The sequence below is a fragment of the Anarrhichthys ocellatus genome, unplaced genomic scaffold (assembly GCF_004355925.1).
Source record: "Anarrhichthys ocellatus isolate YVR2014 unplaced genomic scaffold, GSC_Weel_1.0 scaffold24, whole genome shotgun sequence".
Lineage (NCBI taxonomy): Eukaryota > Metazoa > Chordata > Actinopteri > Perciformes > Anarhichadidae > Anarrhichthys > Anarrhichthys ocellatus.
This window is the reverse complement of record NW_022280054.1, coordinates 6,094,476-6,109,732: the sequence shown is the minus strand read 5'-3', so window position 1 is coordinate 6,109,732 and position 15,257 is coordinate 6,094,476. Positions and strand designations below refer to the sequence as shown.

Genomic DNA, 15,257 nt, shown 5'->3' with positions numbered 1-15,257 from the left:
CTGTAACAGGTTTTCCTTGAACCTGGTGGCAAACGGAGAGGTGTGATGTTGGCACAACACTCACAGCAGCCTTTTTTACCTCTCACCATCGGCTTGAAAAGTCAAAGTCACTCTTTTTGTCCTTCTGCTGAAAATCAATGGTTTTTTTTTCTCCTTCACTGAAGAAAACATTTTCACAGTAGACAGTACATATGAAAATCAAGAGCTAAAAGAAGCACAACCTCTCCAACCATCTCTACTGCTAAATATCTAAACACCTAACCTTTCATGCATCCATTAGAGCTCCCCGCTTCATTAAGTCAGACAGGCGGATGAAAGACATGAAAGAAAGGGGAAAACAGGATTGGCGACGCAGGAAGGACATAAGAAGCTGAGAGCAAAGAGGCCACATGAAGCCAGAGCTCGGCGAGGGAAGCATGGGCGGAAGGCACGGGCCCATTTAGCATTGTTCTGCTTAATGGTGAGCTCGTTCATGCCGAGAGAGGAAAAGAGAGAGGCCGAGAAGGAGAGGGGAAAGAGACAGAGAGATAATCATTGCTGATTTACACCTGCTGTTAGAAGCTCAATCTTTCCTCTGATTAGTCTACTTCAGACGTAACACCCTGAGCACTGATTACATGCTTACAGCCCCAGACACCTGCACACCGAGCAACACGCAACAACTGCATCCCTGCTTAGCATACTTGCATGAAGATCTCTTGATTTGACGCTGTTTTGGGAGTTTCTGACGAGGTGAAGCAAGATCACTGCCCTCAACTGCTGACTGCTCCTATAGAACAACAAGCTGAAGCATCATGCCATAGGGGATCACTTCTGAGTACACGTCTCGTTCTGTTCAGCTTTGAGGCCGGACCGTGTAGATCGCTGAGAATATGCTCAAATGTTTGTGTGCCAAATGCTTGAATTCACGCTGCATGCACAAAAAGAGTGTTGACTCCAGTCTAGCTGGTGGCATTACAGCAGACACAGCTCATGTTGATGTTGTCTAATAGGCAGTCCCACAGGTAAGACTTTCACACGCTATAAAATATGGGCTCACGCAAATGCAACACAACAGTTGTTGCACACAATGTTTAAGACACAAGACAGAGATTAAGTGCACTGGATGGCTATGTCAGTCAGTCTGTCCACTTTGGTCCAAAAGTCCAAACAACTGTTGGATGGATTGCCATGAAAAATTTGGTAAACAGATTCATGTTCCCCTTAGGATGAGTTGCTAGGATGTTAGCATGCTAGCACACTAAACTAAGATAGTGAAAATGGTCAACTTTAGGATTATACCCACTAACATCAGTACATTTGCATTGACAGAGGGAGCCTGTTAGCATGTCAATGTTAGCATGTCGACGTTAGCATTTAGCCCAAAGCACCACTGTGCGTACAACTTCAGCTGCTGGCGTGGCTGTCGACTACATCGTGTCTACACAGCAGGTGTAGCGTGAACGCCACCGTAGTAAACACTAAATGCATTCTGGCAAAGTACTGAGTGTACTTTTTGGCAGCCATCAGAGCCCTAAACACTGTAGTTTGTTTCCCTTCATTACTCACTACTGTATCTTAATAGCTGCAGAAATCGGACATGTTGGATAGGTGAGGATACAGAGAGAAGATAAGAAAAGATAACAAAATGTAGCCTAATGTAAAGTTTAGTACTTTGTCACAGGTCAAATTTACTTTCCATATCCTAACAGAATTTAATAGAGTTTAAATGTTTAGCCCCAGGATATACCCATCATTAGAAATAACAGCATTCATGATGTGTTAGTAGACAAATCTTTTTCTGAGCGATGATTTATGAAGATGGATTATATTTACAGTTACTGCAGACACACCACCACTGATTACAGCCGCAATACTGTGTATCTGCCCAAAACTTGTCCACACGCATAAAGACCGCCGATGACAAATGAACCGCATTCAAGCAACTGTGCATGTGTACACATCCAAGATGTCGCTCTCCCAAAGTACATTTTGACCTACAATTATCTTCCGCCCTACTTCAGCCCTCCCCCGAGTGACTTTAGCCAGACTGATGCGAGTGCATCTGAAGCAGGTGTTTGTGACGCCATTTATCACTGCTGTCCTTGTAAGCCCAGCGCTCCCCTGAAGTTTGATCTGCACACCTGCGTAATGTTGCTGTTAGCGATGTTCATTTTCACCCTCTTCCTTACTATTCATTATATCAGTCTTTTTCTGGATTTTCCTATGTAACTGCTGGCCAATGTGAACAACAAAAAAGCTGGGGGGAAAAATGAACATTACCATTTCCCCAGAAAGTGAAAATAAATCACCAACCGAGGCACAACCCACAGAACATTATATCAACCTAATGCCGATGTTAAGCTCCAAACAACAAAACATCCCTTCCTGCTCCTACGCCTTCCCTCTAATACAACATAAAAAAAACACACAATGCCCCCCCCCTCTCTCTCTTTCCACCATCTGTCCCATTTGTTCTTCCGACCGACTTCGACGTTGTGGCACCTGTTACGGCACAGGTCGTGCTGCTGAGACATCAGTGCAGTGGCTGATGAGGTGTTTCTCAGAGACCTGTGCTTTCTCAGCAGCCTGGCATCCATTAGTGCTTTATGGCCAGCTCTCTGCATCAGCAGTCCCAGTGCATGCACAACTTTTTTTTGCCTTTTCACTTTCCTACCTCTCCCTCTCTATCCCGAGTCCCTTAGGGACACCGGCTCGGGACGTGATGATAAATTGCTGCAATTAAGTGTCATAATCATCCCGAGACCGGAGACAGCCGTTAGTGGGGTGGAGCAACAAAGTGTGCCCCCGTTTGGTGGGGAGGGGAAATGTTTTAGTGATGCAAGGGATACAATGATAGGTTTAGACAATGTAAACTCAAACCTAATGACCCCTATAGACCGTACAGTGGAAAACATGAATGCAACAAAAATAGAAAAATTAAAAAACAGAACGAATAGCATTTCGTTCTTCGGTGACGTTCGAAATAACGTTTGAAGAAGTTTCACAACTCATAAATTTAAGATTGAATTCATTAAATCTTCTAATAGGGGTATAAAATGGCATTCCTTTTAAAGTAGCATAATTACATTACAGGGTTGAGTTGTTTTATTCAATATTTTTTACATGCAGTTTGCAAAAGTGTTGTAGTCCTCTGATAGCTTGTTTTCGGCTAGGTTAGGTATTTCTTTTATTCCTGTTCTTCCTCGCCCCGTGACACATTATGTGAATCATAGACGTCAGTTAATCTTCCCGTGTCTCTGAGCTTTTGGGATATGAATTAAGAGGAAATACAGCCAGTAACACCTGAAACAGGACAACAGGATAAAATAAAGTTAGCTTAGCGTTGGTTCAAACATTACAAAGTGTGTCGTGGTTGTTGTGATCCATCATGCATTTTCCAAAAAGCTCTGAAAAAAAAAAAAGAGAAGTCACCTGTTGCAGAGGCCGGTTCTGTGAAAGGAACTAATGGACTTCATAATTTCCACAAGGTATCACGGGGCAAGTAAAAAATTATAGTCGACACATTTTATAGCTCTTTCTAAATAATTTTGTCAACAAAATATGAAGCACTTTTAAGCTGCTGAGATAATAAAGTGTTAGCGCGTACGAGTTTAATCCACTCAACCCGATGGTGTCGATCGATACACATCAAACAACATGGCATCAACAAAAGGAAGTGGAGTTCTTACAGCTCAGTGAAGGTCCGCAGCACAGTGAAGAGCGATGGCAGCATCTTCAGTCCGACTCTCCGTCTACGCTCCCAAGTTATCAGTCCAGGTTCTTCACCTAAAATACACAAAGATAGCTGAATGGATTAAAGAGCTGATACAATCACACACACACACACACACACACACACACACACACACACACACACACAATGTCAGTGTCAGGAGGGAGGAACAGATGGCTGCTTTTCTTTGAGGCCATCTCTTTCCAGCAGGGTTCCTCCGCATCATCTGGCAGGTGTTTTGAGATGTAAGCAATATGAAGCTCAGCAGTGGGTCTTCACCACAGACACAGACACACACACCACAACTAAAGCATAAAAGTTTAGAGAATAAATTCACCCGGACCTTCCAGCAATCTTCCGACCCATACAGAAAGTGCACTAGCGTTTCCTGTAACCCCTCTTCCGATGGTATCGAAGCGGACCCATGTAGACAAACGGGTCCGGCATCTTTCTCTGCTTCAGTTTGTCGGTATTATTCCAGATTATAAAGTCACCGCACAGTGGTCATCACAGTGCGGTGATGAGGTCATGGCAAATTGTAATGAGGTTGCCGCACACATTAATTGAGTTATAGGGCATTTTATTGAGGTCAAAGCACACAATGATGAAGTCATTAGACGAGTGTTGATGCTTGAATTAATCCAATATATACACACGCACGCATTAATTGCTTCCTGTAACCCAGTAAGGCCATATCCTCTTGATGATTGCTGAAGACGAAGGCAACATGAATGCATTGTATGCAACAACATGTATTAGTATAACACAACTTAACAGGCAACTTTGGCTTCTTGTAAACATGACAATGAGAGCCCCTTAATCTTAAAGAAGAAGTAATTTGAACCCAAACATGTTTTTTGAACCAAAATGTCTTTCTAACCTTAACAAAGTACTTATTTTAACCCAAATAGGACATTTCCCTGCTTTTTTTTCAGTGGTGATTTGTTAGATAATAGAACATGTTGATTTAAATTGATCTTAACTGATCTCATTGTGATCTTTCCACCTCATTGGAGTGGCAGGTGGAATATGCACTACAAAGAAGAGGAAAAACTAGAACATGCAAAGTGCATCAAAGTCATCTTAATTTGAAAAGTTAAGATGTGTTGATGGAAGGATGTCTTTTATTTTGAAAGAGAAGTTACTTCTCAGTTCGAGGCTTTTAGGACCACTGAATGTAAGAGACAATTAGTTTGGTAGGTTATGAATACGCACCACTTGTCTGTCCTGTCTTGAAGAAGGCTGTTGTGTCAAAATCTAGTTGTAAGACCTTCATTATCTCCGTTTAGAGCCGACATGTTATTTTTTCGTTATATGAAATAATTTGTGTTCAAATGACCACACAGCAATTCTGGGGCGAGACCGTTTACCAGCGTAGAATACACACAGTGGGAAAAACAGGAGATTCATTTTTGCCCTGGGGACCTCTTGCCAGTTTCAGCCGACCCTGGGTAGAGCACAATGTTTTGAAGCTCTGGGGGGGGGGGGGGAGAAACATACGTTACATCACTGGTGTCTCTTCCTCTAAAAAAAAAAAAGCAAAGAGGTGACAATTGAAAACAGACTATCGCACAATGAACATTGCCGATCTAGGTACAAAGCAAACAAACTGCTTTTTATCACAAAGAATATCCTCATTTTCACTTCACCAACACTGTGTGAGGGTGTTACAAGGCATCCACACGCTTTCAGCAGCAAACCACCAGCGCTGCAGCACACACATCTGTAACAAACATCTCAGCCTCATCACATAACGCAATCGGCTCACAGACAGACGGGCGCTGATTGGGCCCTTCAGCCGGTCTCTTCAAGCCAATCTACAGTAACAGCATGACGACAAAAAAAACACATTTAACTGGTATATCCATGCACAGCTGGGAGGGAAATAATTGATTGGCGTTGTTTTATTGATCGCTGCTGGAAATTCTTCATTTTAGTCATGTTGTTGCTCAAGAACACTTGAGAATAAAAGGGCCTGTTTAGTTGAATCCCTGCGTGTAGTTTGAAGAGCCTCTTCAAGCAGACACACAACACTCACATATCATCACCTTTCAAGTTACCAGTATCACAACTTGATGGGCTTTGAGTGTGAACATATCAGAGTCTGCGTATTTCTATGCGTTTGGTCTAATAAATAGTGTTCATGTTTGAAATAGAACTGCAGTGACAGCTTTCGACAGCTTGTTCTATTTTGGGAAATCATACGATTATCATTTAAGAAAAAAAGGATTAGGTTAAAAATGATTTATTTTGCCGCAAGGAGTTTTTTGTATTTATTAATAATTATTTTAGGCTACCAGGTAGAAAGCACAGTGCACAGTGGCTGATTTAGTTAATCTAAAGATAACATGCTGATTCTTTTTATTCCTCATCAACTAATCAATAAATTAAAGATTAGGTTGAATTTCAGTCGACCCAAGATCGTCTTTGGTTGACTACAGCACAAAGGTCAAATATTGACAAATGTACGCTGACTATTTAACTCAGGAACGTAACGAACACTTATTTTAACCCAAATCATGGTCTTTTCTTAAACTTAACCAAGTAGTTTTGTTTGAATTCACAACATCAACCATCTGCATCTGTATGTGACGAGTTGGCAACGAGAACGGGGCATTAAATGACCTTAAAAGTGGTGTGCTATTTATACGCCTTCCCATCTCGACCAACATGCTGAGGTAAATATCGGGCTCTTCAGCAGCTAAATGTTCAGCTAGTCTCTTAACAGCAGGTAGTGAGTGGGCAGTGGGGTTTTAGAATTTTTTTGCGGTGAAAACGACAACATCACTCCAGTTGAGCTGCTCATTTGCCGAAGTGGAATCTGAAACATCTTCCTCTTAGTAAGCACACCAACACAGATGCAACACCTGGCTTACGCTCCATGAAACATATGGCAGGGTTGAACATAATAATGTTTTTTGTTGTTGTTTATCCCTTCAGAGGCAAAACACCCCAATCCTCAAAGGAGGCAATACACTGAGGACTTCAAACTAGTCTTTCAATGGAAACACAAATCTTTAATTTATTATTAAAGATTATGGATCCCACTCACAATGGCTATATTGCATACCTTTTACATCACATTATCTTGTTTTGTTAAGGTGTTAATGAGCCATTTCTCTGTCTGACGCCGTCTCCCACATTACTGACGCATGTTCTTATTCATGAGGTTTCACACATCACAGCTACGACACCCTCAACCGGTCCCAGGTGTTTTATTGCAGTGGCGCAACGGGACATCTCGACCACGCTGAGAAGAAAATGAAGTGCACTCAGCATTTGCTTTCACATGCTCGGAGAACCGTACGGGTGGGATTTGCCACTCGGGACGTCTGCGGTCTGTACGGTAAATGTTAATTACAAAGTGATTATAGTTGACTTTGTTGTTATTGGTAACTAGTCAGAAAACTAAGATTTATGTCAAAGACATCTTTCAGTCAGGTCTGAGGAGGACAATGGAGAGGGCTGGAGGTACATTGTGACTTTAGTAAGCATCACTTGTTCTGCTTTTTCATTCGACGCCGGGGAATCAGGATGGCAGCTCGGCGTCACAGAATCAGCCACGCAGCCCTTCTGGCAGTTTCTGTACTAGTTGGACTTCAGTACGGAGCCAGCTCTCTCTTCAGCACCTGCCAAAAACGATCTCTTCTCTTCTTATTTCCTCTCGTGTTAAAAGTGATTCTCCTTTTTCCCTCCATGGTGGAACAAGTGTTTCCCATTAATTATCTAGACTTTGGCGGCTTGCCGCAGTTTCATGATGAACCAAAAATATCTTCACACTTCTCCACGGGTGTAGTCAGCGCAGTTTCCCCAAGAGTTTTTGACTCGGCAGGTCAGAAACTGGTGGATCGGTGTGGGAGGATCCCCTAGTGTGACCTTTACCCCCGGCGCTGGCTGACCGTGTGCATTCCCACTGTGGCGGTTTTGGCTTTAGTTTGGCTTGGAAAGGCCCGGGATGAAGGTGGCTTGCGGCTCAGGTTGTGAGCTCTACGGCACCGCCGGACCTCGCCGTGTCTCGGGGCCGCAGACTTGGTTCTTGCTGAGCCCAACCGGGGCCCCTGCTGCCGGAGCAAATGTCAACCGGGGTGGACTGTTGGTCTGCGAAGATGTTGGAAAACCCACCCTGTCTTGAAACAGGGACCCCTTCTTTTTTTACCAGGCTTTGTGGGTGTGACCTTTTCGCCATGTCATCACCTATCATATCTACACAGCCAGTGTGTTTATGATTAAATTGCTTACAAGAACACAACGTTCTTGATAGATCTACCCACTTCATTTTGCACCAGATAGATGCATTTAACTTTAAAATGTAATAAGTTTCAGCGTAGCTCCGGACCAACCCGAGGGTCACAAGGTCCACCCTCCACAGTACCACAAAATCTTTTGGGAAACACTGTAGAAGCGAGGAAAGCAAGAAGAGAAAATGGGAAAGGAAATGGGGGGTAGTGAATTGCGCCCATGTGTGTGTTAACGTTCCAAACGCTGACAGCACCGGTGATGAAGCTCTCCTCTCGCTGCGTTACCTCTGCTGACTCAATCTCTCCATCTTGATTAAGTTTGATAACCTTCACCCCTCCATCTTCCCTTGCTTCAATTCCCATATGCACATCCATCTGTGCGATGTCTCACATTTCTCACTGCTGCATAGTTGCTTTTTTAGTTTACCTCTACACACAGGGAGCTGCTATTTAAATATCTTCCATAAGACAACCCCATTGGTGGAACCACACGTCCCAGCAGTATTCCCTTTACACAGTAGCAGTTAAAATACAGTTATAATGATTCTGATAATAGATATTCAGCCGGTGTTCACAACTTTATTTTCATGTGTGTAATAGATGCAATTTGAAATATACACCTTGAAAACTGCAAACCTCGTCATGTTTTTTTGTTTGTTTGTTAAATTCTCAGCAGCGATAACTAAATGATATGCTTATTATACAAATTCCAAACAAAAACACTTTAAAAACTCAAAAAAAAAAAAAAATGTAAATGAATCATTTATTTTTTGCTTTTTTTGGTATTTTGGTCAGACACAAATGCAACGCTGATTACCGTAATATGTGTGGTATTTGTTATAAATGTACTTTGGTACATAGAGGGTGATAAGAATCTGTACATGGAGGGACTTAGGACCCAGGGGAATGTAGGTGAAGGAAACCGGAAAAAACAAAAGGGACGCCACACAAACAGCTGTTCACCGCTCGCTGCCTGCCGGTTCTTGTGTTAAAAATGTCCGAGTAATAATAAAAAAAAAAACTGCGTTAACGCGCGCTAAAATAATTGTCGGCGTTAATTAATAAATGTGTGAACGCGATAATAACGCGTCAACTTGCCCAGCACTAATAAAAACATATACACATAAGGAGAAAAAAGGCAAAATAAGGCAACAACAAACAATGTGACATGATGGGTCAAGGGAAGGTGAGCTCTGAGCTGCAGTGCACGGTGTGCGATTTCACCTCGGTGTGAGCAAGCGGCTCCAGCAGCCGCCAAAAGCCCCGCGGAAAAGCAAAAAAAAAAAAAGGACGGGAGGAGGAAGGATGCTGCGCCCGGAGGGGAGGATAGGTAGAGGGCGCGCGGACAGATGCGCTGACATTTCCCACCCATTACCACGGTCCACAGAGTGCAGCGCTCACTCTGCCCACAGACACTCCTGGCCGGCGTTGTGTGCAGCGGTGTGGAATACAGACGGGCTGTGAATGGGCATGTGTGCAGCGGAGTGAGTTATGGTAATTGAACGAGGGGAAAGTTTCCAACAAATGGCGCCTTTAGCAAGTTTTAGGTAAGTGGCACCGCATCATGAAGGACGGTACATGTGCTTCAATAAATAAAAAGGACTGATAAAATACACATGTGGAAAAATATACATTTTTCCATGTACATGCACCAGGAGTGGCAGAAGAAGAGTAGGCTGTATACATGTCTCACCTTAGTAGGAGTGCTGTTGATTTTACATTGGATATCGAAGGCAGTGTCAGAAGACGTGGTCCCAATCATTAATCCTGCCTACCAAAGGTCTGACTGGCCGAGTGTTTCTCCGACCAGCTTTCTGCGAGCACAACACCAGACCTTCAGTATTCAAATCACTGCACAAATTGGGCGTGTGGGCAGTGACTCAGAGGTCCAATACCAGACCGAAGCCACGCACAACCAATCTGTTCTGTATTTAGGAACAATAAACAAACTAGAGTGCCACCAAACCAGCAAGGCTGTCAAGACTTTTGAATGGATAAGAAACTGAAAGAACTAAATCAATGTGTTCAGCCTCTAAAGGGGGGCGATGTGTAGTTCGTATGAGACAAAGCACAGCAATGAAGTCTGTACAAAGAGTTTGTTTTGGCATTAAACGTAGTAGACGAGGTGGGTGGCACAGCAGTTACCCTACACCTTAATCCCTCTACGCTACACCACTACACCCTCGGATCTGCTCGGTAACATTCCTTTCCAACTTCTCAATCACGTACCTACAAGCTTTGTATAAATATTTTTGTTTGGTTTTGGCATTAAATGGTATAAATGTGTATCTATACAGTACATGACAGAGATGGGACAGCTGTACTGTTGTAAATACACTGTAGGTTTTAACAGTCTCAACATTTGAAGGGCGACATAATTCAAACACCCTATGGCCAATTTAAAATTATGCTTTTCTTTAAACAGTGACGAGACCGTCTCAGTTTCTTCTCACTTTCTATCACTGCTTATCACCCCCCCCCCCCTCTCTCTCATTTGTACACTCTTCAGTGCAATGCCATCTCTCTTTCCTCTCCTCCTGTTGTATACTCACTGCATATTTGATAACCTAGTATGTGTTTGATTCTGCACGCCTAACCTGCCTGTCTGGCAACATGAATGTACTGCATTAAAGGTAGAATATAGATTTTTGTGTCTGACTTGAAGGATATTTGTGTATTGTTTCGGCTGAAACACACCCAGAACGTTTCCTTTTCGCTTGCATAATATAGCCGGGCTGCTGTGTGCTCACGTCTCCGTATGTACATTTGCCATGTTGGGTGAGGAAGCAGTTTTGGAGGGGGAAAAAATATGGCGAAACATGAAAAAAAAAAAGGGAATGGATTAAATTAAACGCACTGTAATCAGGCTAATTGTAACTGGAATGAAATATGTAGCTGGAGATGTCAGCATCCTTCAGGCATGTCAGCTCATCACAAGGGTCCAGCACTCAACAGATCGAGATCCACTCCGTTTTAAAAAAGGAGCACAATTAATGCATCATCTATGAAAGCTTGAGTCTGACACAGCCATGCAGTCACAGTCCTCTCTCTCAGGAGCAAATGCAAACTGAATGCAACGACAAACCGTTCTTTCAACACTCTGACTCACACAAGCCCTTCTTTGTCTTCTCTGTGTTCCTCTGCTTCTTTATCTCCTCTCCCACTTGTGTTTCACTTCCAGCCCACTCTCTCAGTGGGGAGGAGTGACAGGCGCTGCTTAGCTAATGCTCCTGCTGGCTCCCTGTTAGGTTTTGTGTCAGTTTCTACTTGGAACTGCAAGTCGACTAACAAATGGACATTATTAAAGACGTCGCTAACATCTCACCACATCTCTGGCTCACGGTGGGACGTGTGGGGGAACGCGTTGGAACTAAACAGTTGGTCTGAAAACCACGTTGCTGCTCCAGGATTTGGCATCATTAAACCGAGCCAATTTTCACTAGAAACGAGCTTTGCAATTGACTTTAACGCACGGAACGAGCTTATAACGAACACAAGGAAACATGTATTTAATATCGTATGTCTCAATTAGGGGCAGACACTTTTTAAGACATCTGTAAATGCTGCTAGTGATGAGTAGCACTGGTCATAAAAAAAACAAGGGTGCATCTTCCAGGGAATTGTCCAAGAGGAAAAGTTCTTCAAAATAAAAAATAAAAACAATGAACGTATGATTTTCACAAGGAGGATGTGTCCAGCACAAGCTGAGGAAAAAAACGGATCCCTCTGCAGTATGCGCAGTATCGGTCTGGCACTCGCAAGAAAATGGCATGAAGTGCAAGCTAACATTTAAACCGCTGAACCCTGAAAACATTTGAAAAGTATTTTTGCCTTGTAGTCTCACTGTTGCAGTGCTACTTGTTAAGCTTTGTTTATACTCGCACTTGGCGCCGTGAGCTCCGAGCATGAACGGAGCCGCTTATACTCTATGCGCTGCTCATATTGTGGGACTATTTTATTGCCTTTGTACAATCCCTGTGAAGAAGAAAGTTAAGACTTACACACATTATAAAAGAAACAAAGGTTTAATATCCTGTAAACAATTTGAATTGGCTGGCAAAATCTATTTTTTTAAAGCACAACCAAGCGTTGCGACGGTGTCCATGACTACCTCATTTCTTTTATAGTAATCTGAGTTATAATACTTCACTTTAATACGGTGTTCTTGCAGTTGCTTGCTATCAGAGGTAGAAAAGCTAAAAATAAAGAAATACTCATTTCCGTATGTTTCAAACATTTTAAATATTTTGAATTCACCCTAATTCTGGAGAATCAGCTGACCAAGAGAGGGAGCATTTATTTCTGTCAGAGTCACCCCCACCAGACGAAGGAATGCACGCACATGTGCACTCTCACACACTCACCCACTTTGTTTGTAAAGGTATGCTCTAACAAATGTGTGCGTAGATGGATGGGTGGCTGAGTGCCTCTCTGTCTGATGTGACCTGTCAGGTGTGACCCGGCAGTACCCAGTGGGAGAGGGCTGAGGTGACTCAGACGGACACAGCAGTCTCGTTTCCACCACTGGAAAGAGACAAGGTGAGGACACAGGACAGCACGAGAGACACATGCTCGAGATGGTTTGTGTCCGTCTGTGAGGAACCAAAACATGGCTCCATCACCTTACTGACTCTGAACTTCTGTGTTAGCATTATTACAAATGTACTTCATACAAGGCCGGACCTTTTGCTGCTCGGTATCTGCTGGCAGGAGAACAAAAAAGGTGCGTAACTCCGTGTTATTCCCTCCACCCACTCCCCACCCCCCACCCCTGGAAGTGTAGTTGTAATTGTGTGTTTTGCTCCAGCAGTTACTGCAAAATGTGAGATTACTCCTCCCAGTTGATGTATTGTACACCATGTGCACACATCCGTTTCTGTGGCGTTGTGTGTGTGTGTGTGTGTGTGTGTGTGTGTGTGTGTTTGCGAGGCAGCATTGGGTCTATTTATAGCACAGCCTGATGTATTTATCTGCCGGTTATGGTCATGGGGCTCCAGCAGAACAGCTCCATGGAGGAATAAAAAAAAGCCATGACCACAATCTGGGGAGAAATCGAAAATAGAAAATAAAACAATGGAGGAGCATTCCTCCACCTGTCAGTTTCCCCTCCGACTACAGCACGTATACACGGGACGTGTTTCAGCTGCATGTTTTTCAGTCCCGTCTCATATCCACGTGATACTGTTTTACTTTCGCCACCGTATCTGTCTACACCGGTTGTGTAACGGCTGCTAACTGTAACCTCAAGCATCTTTATAAGTCTATTTTCTTCCAATTTTAGGCATGTAAGCATGTGATTGTGTGTTGGGTTGTGGCTGCTGTCCAGTTCTCTCTCGAGTGCACAGCAGAACTGGAGCTGAATAGATATAGTGTGGACCACCGTCAGAAGACGGTAGCTGCTGCTTTTGCTTTTTGTCTGCTGGATCGATGCAGTGGAAATTGTTCTCAATGCAAAGTGACCTTCAGCTGGTCCTTTATACCGAGTACAATGTTCAGCTCTGTTTAGCTCAGCCACTGTCGTCCAGCTCAGGCTGCTCATGTTCAGTCTATTTCTCTCTGGGAACAGAAAATTACACTGAATATCCTTAGAAATAGTACAAGTGAGAATGAATGTTGGCTCTTAATCACACTGCACAAAGATATTCGGGATTCCCTGTATTGAGACCAAGTTGGCTGCTAGAAACTTTAAATCGAGCTTGAAAAGGCCAATGAGAGCTGCTGCAGATAAAGTCCGGCTAGATTTAAATCTCAGTGGCATTTTGTAAACTTTGTACACGTACGGAGCTCAAACCTGGTCATCATCAATACATCATCAAATTTGCACTAATATCTTGCAACAAAACAAATGGTAGCAACTCAACACACACATGCTACAAAGTCCGTAACAAATTAAGATAAATACATTTTCAACAGCAGCAGTTTTTCGTCTTTTTATGTTTCATAGAGTTTCTCATCCGTTTAAAATGCACTGTGTAGCAAAACAAACTTCTCACTCTAACATTTCCGCTGATTTCCGTTCATTCATCTTCACCCGTCACCATCCATCCCCCGTCTCTCCCCCTTCCTCCCACCACGCGTTTGTTTTAGCCTTCTTTAATGGCCCCTCTGCATTATTTACATCCGAGGGCTATTTTCAGACACCTTGAATTATGCGCGTACGGCGTCTAAATGAAGTCAGCCAACCAGGAAGTGTTTGTGATATAGCTTTACCGGTTCCCCCGCATGTGTGTAAATTATGTATGGCAAGTAAATGAATGTGTCTCACATGTATTGTTTATGTACGGTATGTAAATATAGCCGCATCAGTGTGTGCGCGAGTGTGCCTGGCAGCCTGATGCCGTGCGTTCCAGTAATACAGTAGCGATCAATTGGCTCGGTATCCATTAGTGAAGCGGTCTGACCCTTTGGGATAAGCATGGAATCGGACGCCAGCACTATAGCAGCCCAGCAAAGCGTGGCCTCTCATCCATTTAATCCCCGTCTGCCCCTTTGTCTGTCTCACTCTCTCCCGTTTCACCCTTTGCTCACCCTTACATTTTATATCAAGGCGTATCCCGAGCTTCGCCTCCTCTTTTACACTGATTAAATGCTCTACCCCCGCTGTAAAGCTCAGGCTTTTAACTTGCACATGGAATAGAGCGCGACACACAATCAATGTGCAGATAAGAGAGCAAAAGGTCCTGCTTGAAAATGAATGACATCACTGGCTCATCTGCCGTGTGAGTGAGGTTGATAACCTGAACTGGGATCAGCTGTGGCACAGTGCAGCGGAAGTTGGGAGTTTTTGAAAAGACACAGCACATCTTCATCATGATCATGTTTGCTGTTAACAGTGGTTTGTGCTGTGTTTCTCTGCTAAATAAACTGAATTTACACTCTGACAGACGTGCAAGTTCAAGGTATAGATGTCATGAAAATGAAGCTTCTGGCTTGCAAAACGCGCTTTCATTTATCATGAAAGTGATATGTTACACCAGACACGTGTTACTAAACATCGGCAGCATGTTTTTCAGTTACGTATGGCTGGCAGAAGAAAAAAAACACGAGTCCAACTAAACGTCACACGATAAATAAACTCAGTCAAGGGCTTGCTCTCATTTCCATTTTCCAAATCTTTGAAAAGCCTCGTCACCCTCTCTCTGTACCCTTGTCAAAGAGATTAAGTGATAACATACTGGAGATTTGGCTCATTAGCGGGCTACTTGCCAACACATGAGATTTAACAAGCTCTGCACCGAGGGGAGGGGGGGGGGGGGGGGGGGGGGGGGGTGTTGCTTCACCCACGGGGTTTGTTATGTTTTTTT

General features: G+C 43.4%; 1 protein-coding gene across 3 annotated transcripts in view; it reads right to left on the bottom strand.

Moving 5' to 3' along the window:
- Positions 1–15,257, bottom strand: part of sphkap (SPHK1 interactor, AKAP domain containing) — a 97,522-nt gene that overhangs the window by 44,760 nt on the left and 37,505 nt on the right. For all 3 annotated transcript variants that reach the window (XM_031861311.1, XM_031861315.1, XM_031861312.1), the window contains exon 2: positions 3,672–3,768. In XM_031861311.1, the coding sequence (XP_031717171.1) occupies positions 3,672–3,768 (97 nt within the window). The remainder of the gene's footprint in view (positions 1–3,671; positions 3,769–15,257) is intronic.